The sequence below is a fragment of the Sinocyclocheilus anshuiensis genome, unplaced genomic scaffold (genome assembly GCF_001515605.1).
Source record: "Sinocyclocheilus anshuiensis isolate Anshui unplaced genomic scaffold, SAMN03320099.WGS_v1.1 scaffold278, whole genome shotgun sequence".
Classification (NCBI taxonomy): Eukaryota; Metazoa; Chordata; class Actinopteri; order Cypriniformes; family Cyprinidae; genus Sinocyclocheilus; species Sinocyclocheilus anshuiensis.
The window spans coordinates 2,012,636-2,020,849 of NW_015546072.1; the positions used below are offsets into that span (position 1 = coordinate 2,012,636).

The 8,214-nt window shown below is 34.5% G+C and overlaps 2 protein-coding genes across 3 annotated transcripts in view; one reads left to right on the forward strand and one right to left on the reverse strand.

The window, feature by feature from the left end:
* LOC107699746 (N-acylethanolamine-hydrolyzing acid amidase-like) overlaps positions 1-382 on the reverse strand; it is a 5,534-nt gene extending 5,152 nt beyond the window's left edge. Inside the window, exon 1 of the mRNA XM_016501094.1 lies at positions 54-382. Within this exon, the coding sequence (XP_016356580.1) occupies positions 54-229 (176 nt within the window). The 5' untranslated portion in view covers positions 230-382. The remainder of the gene's footprint in view (positions 1-53) is intronic.
* Positions 1-5,429, forward strand: part of LOC107699747 (flavin reductase (NADPH)-like) — a 13,286-nt gene extending 7,857 nt beyond the window's left edge. Inside the window, exons 2-6 of one of the 2 annotated variants that reach the window (XM_016501096.1) lie at positions 1,528-1,663; positions 2,189-2,348; positions 3,106-3,307; positions 3,423-3,587; positions 4,907-5,429. In XM_016501096.1, the coding sequence (XP_016356582.1) occupies positions 1,557-1,663; positions 2,189-2,348; positions 3,106-3,307; positions 3,423-3,587; positions 4,907-5,064 (792 nt within the window). In that variant the 5' untranslated portion in view covers positions 1,528-1,556 and the 3' untranslated portion in view covers positions 5,065-5,429. The remainder of the gene's footprint in view (positions 1-1,527; positions 1,664-2,188; positions 2,349-3,105; positions 3,308-3,422; positions 3,588-4,906) is intronic. The other variant, XM_016501097.1, reaches the window with a different exon arrangement.
* Positions 5,430-8,214: the final 2,785 nt, after the last annotated feature.

Below are 8,214 nucleotides of genomic sequence, written 5' to 3' on the forward strand. Positions count from 1 at the left end.
GAAAGCAACGTTTTCGTAGCGTGCGTGTGGTTATCAGACGGTCTGATACTTACTCGATCACTTCAGATGCAGCTTTTCTCAAGAAATCGATGTCATAGAGGTTCTTCAGAGGAGTCCATCGCTGATATGCAGGCACGTCCAGACTGATGTTTACCACTGGAGGAGAAAAATCAGCTGTCGATACGCAGAAAACTGTCATGCTGAGGAACAGACAAATCTCTAGCTTCATGGTGAATACTGAACACTAACTGTCCTTGTGATGGTGACATCTGAACATGCGAAACCAAAGACTCCTTCACGCTCTGCCCAACTTCTGTATTTGAAAACGGAACTGAAGTGATTGTTGTGACAGTAACATATTAGCCAGAAGGGGGTGGTGTCCACTGTCAACACACTTGTGCCTAACTAAAGTCCCTTTTTTTGGTTTAATGCGGTGTGGAATCAAATAAAAGTGCTTCACGCGTAAAGCTTTGCTGTGAATAAAGTTTCTGTTAATCATGAAGCTTGGTCCGTCCGATTAATGTTTCCATCCTGGAATCATTTCAGTACAATACAGTTCGCGTTATTTAGGCTATGGGTATATTTGAAGATTTTCATTGGTTTGCCATTTACATATTTCTGTGGTCGCAATTATTCATTCAACAAAATCTAAAAAGTAAAAGAAAAACGTATAGGCTAATCAAAATATTTAAGAAAATATTTATTACATTTCTAACGATACAGCCATGATGTCAAACCCAGAAGATTAATTCTTCATGGGTTCCCTCGAGACGTTCCTGGGATTCGATTCATGAGTACGGTCCGTGCTAAACATAACTTGACGATACATGGGCTTTTTGTTCAATTCAATTCAAGTTTATTTGTAATTAACAGCAATTATTATATGATGCAATCAAACTTATAGCAAAATGTGGTAGTTCTGTGTGTTGTTTCAGGGTTGTCATCATCTGAGGTCCTCTGAGGGGTTGGCATCATCTCTTCTCAGGTGTTCTGGATCCAGACTGAAGCTTGTGTAAATCCTAGTTACGGCAAAAACAGAGAAACAAATAGAGACATAATTAGCGTAGCTGCTGTTCCAACCAAGCAAAATTGATTTGTTTAACCCAAGCTAAAGAATAATAATGTGCATTTGATCAGATATAACTGCAGTACAAGATTATGAGATGCATTATTTGAATGCTTGGCCAAAGAGAGTTGTCTTTAATCTAGATTTAACAGTGTCTGAACCCCGAACGTTATCAGGAAGGCTATTCCAGAGGTTGGGAGCCAAATGCGAAAAAGCTCTACCTCCTTTCTTTTTGTAATAGAACATAAACTGTAGTCTGCACAGTTACACGCCGTTCTTATATTTACCGATTACAAACATACGTTTAAAAAAATATGCATAACTACAATTTACAAAAACGATTGTTGATTAAAATATATATTTTTACAACAGATTTAAATGTAAAAAAATGTTAAAAAGAAAACATAATGCGACATTTTTTATTATAATGTAATGTAGCTTTTTTTTTTTTTTCCTGGTAGGACTCTTGCGTGGAATTCTCGCAAAGCGCATGCGCACTCGAGTCCACAAGTTATATCAGCAGCTGTTTGACAGCAGAGAGCGCATGCATGTGTGTACTGTTGCGTTGCCACCCACACCGTCAGGAGCGATTTTAGAGTAAGTTTGCTTGTTGTCAAGAATATTTTTACTGCTGTGTGTTTTTTGCGATCCATGTAGGATAAACACTGGGCTTTTTGCACATCAAATGCTGCTGATCATCACCGCATTTACACAGTGCGCTTAGATGACATGCGTTATGTCACTAAAGTTTGTTGTTTTCTTAGGTGTTTGCGCATTGACGGCATGTATAAATGTTTTATTTGGTAATGCTCACATTCTTAAGATCATTTACAAATATCTTCCCTCGAAAAGTGTGATTTCCCTAAAAACACTTCCAGTTTTAATGTGTCCGCAAAGACATTTAATGTTGTTGTTCTTGAGGAGGAGTCTTGATATAATACATGTCATTTCCAGACATTAGATAAGCAGGTTATATCACAAGCAGATTAAAAACGAACTTTTCCATTAACCTTATTCCTGTAAGATTCTCTATTCATATTTTTAACCCTTTCTCTGGGGTGTTGTACAAACGAGTGTGACTATGTAATGGCAGCTGTCATTTCACACATTCTCGTGTTTTAGCAGCAAGGTTCTGTCCAGATATATCATGAAGATCGCTGTTCTTGGCGCGACTGGTCAGACCGGGCAGCAGCTGCTCAAGCAGGCTCTTCAGCAAGGACACTGCGTCACGGCAGTCGTCAGAAACCCGGGAAAACTGACGCTGACGCACGAGAACCTCAAGGTAAATTGTAGGAGGAAAGCTTAAAGTTCTATATTGTTATTGTTTTTGAAAAAGCATAGTGAAATTTTGAAATACTTTTTGTTACATTGTTTATAAATTGCTCCCAGGTATAAGTAATGGGTTGGACTGCAGATTCACAATAACATGATTTTGCAAGGTCCTTCTTGACAAAATGAATAGTTTATATGAGTATAATAGTCTGAGCTATTCATTAGCTCATATTTTCTTTCTTATCTAGTTGACTAAAGTCTGCACAATGGTAAATGCTGAAATGACTATTTGTTTTAGAATTGGAATAATATTGAAGAGTTTCACCGAGGTGAAAATGTTAACTTTTTAATGCATAACTCACTGTATACTGTATGCAAGTGTTTGTTTTATATTTTATTTTAGTTGTTATATACGTTTTTGTACAGTACCACTGAAAAAGACAGCTAATATTTTGCATAAGAGTCACAAGGGTGGCATCAAATTTCAATGTGTTTAATTTATGGGTTGATATCATCACATGATTTGCTTGCCACATTTTTGTGCTGGAAGTAAAGGTTTTTAAGGACTGTTATCCAGACACAGCAATTCCAAATAATGAGATGATTTACACTAAGCTGCCTGCTGTGGCAATGCAATGTAGATAATATTTCATGTGTTCCAGTCCAGATGATGCACATTTTATCTCTTAGATTTTCAGTAATCAGTAGCTACAACTAGCATGCAGCCTCAACCATGTACTGTTTAACCGCATGCCCTCATGTGACAGGTGGTTGAAGCAGACATTTTCTCAGAAGACTGCCTGAAACCGCACTTCAAAGGACAGGATGCTGTGTTGTCCTGTCTTGGCTTTCCAATCTCATTTTTTTACGGAGTCACTGGTTACACCCAGTCTATGAAGGCAGCATTAAATGCTATGCGTGAAGTCAAAGTCAATCGAATCATCACCATGACCTCATGGTACACTGACCGTAAGTGCTGTTATTATGTATGGTATGCACAACTGAAGGGTCTTTTCCTCACAGTATTTTTGGTCTGATCATTTGACTTGGTGTAGTAATTGGATTGCTATGACATTCTTCACAGCTGATTCAGGCTCCAATTCTTCCTTTCTCATCCGCTTCATGTTGCTTCCCATGATTAGAAGTGTTTTGAACAACATGTATGAAATGGAAAACTTTCTCAAGCAGACTGACGACATCAACTGGACTGTTGTCCGTCCTCCTGGTCTGAAGAATATGCCAACAACAGGTGGGATCTATTAATAAAACACAAACTTCAATATATTAGGGCTGCACGATTATGACAAAAATCATAATTGTCGATTATTCCCTTGAAATTGTAATTACGATTATTAATTACGATTATCACAATTTACATTGAATAATGTTTATACCATTGTTTGATGCAACTTCATGCCGTATTTTTATTTGAAAATAAGCTGAAAACACTCTAACTGAAAAACCTAATATATATATAAGTGCTGTCAAACGATTAATCGCGATTAATTGCATTCAACGTTTTTGTTTGCATAATATATGTATGTGTACTATGTATATTTATTATGTATATATAAATACACAAACATACAGTATATATTTTGAAAATATTTGCATGTATATACATTTATGTATTTATAGTCTATTTTATATAAATATATTTAATATATAGACATAACATATTTTTCTTAAATATATACATGCATGTGGTTGTATTTATATATGCATAATAAATATACACAGTACACACACATATATTATGCAAACAATGTAATTACGATTATTAATTACGATTATCACAATTTACATTGAATAATGTTTATACCATTGTTTGATGCAACTTCATGCCGTATTTTTATTTGAAAATAAGCTGAAAACACTCTAACTGAAAAACCTATCGGGCTTTTCTATAGTATTAAGGCTCAAATGTCAAATATACATCAGATTGGTTTCTTCTTTCAATTATAAAAAAGTCAAAATATGAATGGTATTATAATGTTATACTAAAACTAAAGCAATGGAAAAATCCTTAAGATAATATGTAGAAAGAAAAAAACATCTTAAGCGTACAGAATAACATAAGTGGACTTTGAACGATTACGTAATTGTGGCATCCATATCAACGTTTTTGTTTGCATAATATATGTATGTGTACTATGTATATTTATTATGTATATATAAATACACAAACATACAGTATATATTTTGAAAATATTTGCATGTATATACATTTATGTATTTATAGTCTATTTTATATAAATATATTTAATATATAGACATAACATATTTTTCTTAAATATATACATGCATGTGGTTGTATTTATATATGCATAATAAATATACACAGTATACACACATATATTATGTAAACAAAAACTTATTTTGGATGCGATTAATCGTTTGACAGCACTTATATATATATATATATGTTTTCTTCAACTGTTGGTAGCATTTAACATTAAGTAATATGTAAAATGCTTATTGACAAATGAATCATTGGAAGTTTGCTTTTGCTTCAAAGCCATTAGATTACCACAAATTTTAGTGTTATTTTTCTTGTTGTTTTCAAAGCCAACGAGTTCCTCACTCATGAAGGTTATTATGTCCCTGATGAAAATGGTCTGCCGGTTGGTCAGTCTGTGTCAAGAGGAGATGTGGCTCGTTTCATGCTCTCTCTACTCAGTGACAATGCTTGGATGAAGAAAGCTGTTGCTATCATCACCAAATGAGTTTGCACTTCACTTTATCATTACTTTTATAACACTTGCCAAAGAGCTTTTAACAGTTTAATTAAATTGATAAAACATTTTAACTTACAGTACTTATTCAGTACATCTGACTTTGTCACACATAGCAGTTAGCAAAGACTGTCAGACTAGCAAATAATATGCTAATAATAATGTTTGTCGTATACATACATTTTCCATATACTACTTTCTAAAGGATTTTAAGGGGTTTCTCAATACCAAAGAAGGGTTAGCAGAATTACAAGAAAATATAATTCATAAAACCATAAAACATTTTGTTGCCCATTGTTTGGGACGTTTTGTAATGTAAATGGGTATTGAAATGAAAATGAAGAGCAAAGAAATGACAATTAACTGCATGTGGTCTTTTCTTCTCAAACATACTGTATATGAATTGTGGAATTAAATGTCAACAGTCACATTTTTAATAAGAAAACGTACTCATTTATAATCATTATTAGTTTACTAATATCAAGCCTATATGCATATTCGTTTATGTTGATTTACTGCATAACACAAAACACATCAGTGTTGTGATGTCCTTTCTAACTTTTCTCATTAAGAGTTTTACAGTATATTACTGACAATACATGAACATCATTCTTGACTTTCTAAGCTATAATCCTGTCTAACAGTGCAGGTTATTGATTTCTTTGTATTATTATTTTCTTTACTTTTTGAATATTTTATGTTCATTTATGTATTACATATCTTTTGTTTTTTTTGCAGCACACTATATACAGATTTTGCAGTTTTACATTTACATTACATAAATTCTTAGAAGTTCAGTTTAAAATTATGGCTATATTTGAAAGTTAAATAGTGCATCAGCACACTGATTTTGGCCTACTATTAAACATATAGTTGTAAGCTATGTATGAAAATGTAAAAATGCATTAATGAAGTACACTACAACCAAATATAATAAAATGCCTTTAGAGAAGACATGTAGTTCCCATGTAGTACACAAACCACTAGATGGCTCTTCACATTGCTTAAGTGACGAAAGTGATGTGACATGTGGCCAAGTATGGTGACCCATACTTGGAATTAGTGCTCTGCATTTATCCCATCCTAAATGCACACACACAGCAGTGAACACACACACACCGTGAACACACACCCGGAGCAGTGGGCAGCCATTTATGCTGTGGTGCCCGGGGAGCAGTTGGGGGTTCGGTGCACCTCAGTCATGGTATTGAAGGTGGAAGAGAGCGCTGTACATTCACTCCCCCCACCTACAATACCTGCCGGCACGAGACTCGAACCCACAACCTTTGGGTTACGAGTCCGACTCTCTAACCATTAGGCCACGACTTAAAGCACTTAAAGTACTGCTTGCATTTGGTGAAACAGCCAGTTTAGCATGGACACACAGAAATCCCATTTTTGGAGCCAAATTCTTGGTGACCTTCTTTGCCATTATTGCTGGTTGTTTGTTGTTGAGCAGGTGAATGAATTAAATTGATCTTTAAGATGCAGTCTGCTATGAACTTTATGCAACTGGTGTGAACAGAGTGTCTTATGACCACATGAGCCCAATGTTGCTCTGTTTTAAATAAACCGCTTGTAAATATCCGCTTGTAATAAACCGCTATGCCTTGAGAATACGTTATCAAGTCCTACATTAAGTGTCTTAAGCTGATAGCTACCCAATATAATTAAGAAAAGCGCTTGTGTTTTTTCTTTTCTTTTCTATTGTTATCGTTCTTGACGATAAAGGTATGGTTAAAAAAATAAGAACAGCTTTCTTTGTTGAAGTGAGGGCCAAAGGTCAAAAGCAAAAACTTTATAAACGCAGAGCAGCTTGAACATTCTGCTAAAGATTTGCTTTTTTGTTGCCTGAAAGTTTAAAAAACACAGGTTTCAAACAACATGAGAGTAAATGATGACAGAATTTTCATTTTGGAATCAACTAGACTTGTGTAAGATTTCACTCAGTAAATAGGGATGTTGTAATTTTCTAAATAAAAGAGTTAAATCCAAAACCAACGCAATTTTTGGGGACAAAGTTTTTAAGCCAGTCAGTCTATTTTGCAAGAGCCAAAGGCAATCAGCGCACCCCCATGAAGGGATCCAGAGCCAGTCTGACCAGTCATTAACCTGCCCAGGTCAGATGGATGAAATGCACAACCTTTGACCTAATTAGTATTATATTCATTTTGAGCACAAAGGTGTAAGACGGTGGGAATAGATGTAGTTGATTCTTGTGTTTGAATCAACGTCCAGTTTCTGATGTCATCTACTGGCCAGCGATATAGTGAATGAAAATGGTTCTTTTCCAGCACTTTTATTACTGGTGAAGTTATGCAAGGTGAACTGATGACTTCATTTGATTGAATGTACTGTACATAGATTGTGATCTGAGGACTTTGTCCTTAATGGACAGATATCATGTTTGATAATCAGAACAGCAATAACCAGGCTGTTGAGGAAAATGATTAATGTGTCATGTTGAAGGGATAAGTTCAATAACTGGGGGACATGAGAATTATTTACATTTTAGTATATAAATATTGAGGGGAAAAAGGTTACTAAAGCACTATACCATTCCCAAATCTTACAGCATATTATTCAATTTTTAAAAAGTGTATTATTTTATTTACAAGCCATGGCAGGTATATTATTCAGAAATTATTTTTCTTTTAAAAAGAATATTAAAATATCTATTACTTCTGCCATGTACAAAATTAACTTTGGCATACAAAAAATGTTTAGCTTATAGTGTTTGATCCTTTTGGCATGTGCATCTGATGGGCCCTTTCTAAATAAATGGTCACATGAAAAAAACTGCACTGCCACATGCTTTTTTAGGACAGCTTTTGTGATTCCTTTTGCGTTTTCCAAAGTACATTTACATTTATTAATTTAATTCAATTCAAGTTTATTTGTATAGCGCTTTTCACAATACAAATCGCTGCAAAGTGACTTTACAGCAAATTAAGTTTCTACAATATTTAGTGGTAGTTTATCAGTGGTGACTGTCAGTTAATGTACATATGGCAGAAATGTACGGAAAAATCTATTAAAGACGTAATCAAACAGACGATGAACACAATTAACAGCAATTATTATATGATGCAATCAAACTTATAGCAAAATGTGGTAGTTCTGTATGTTGTTTCAGGGTTG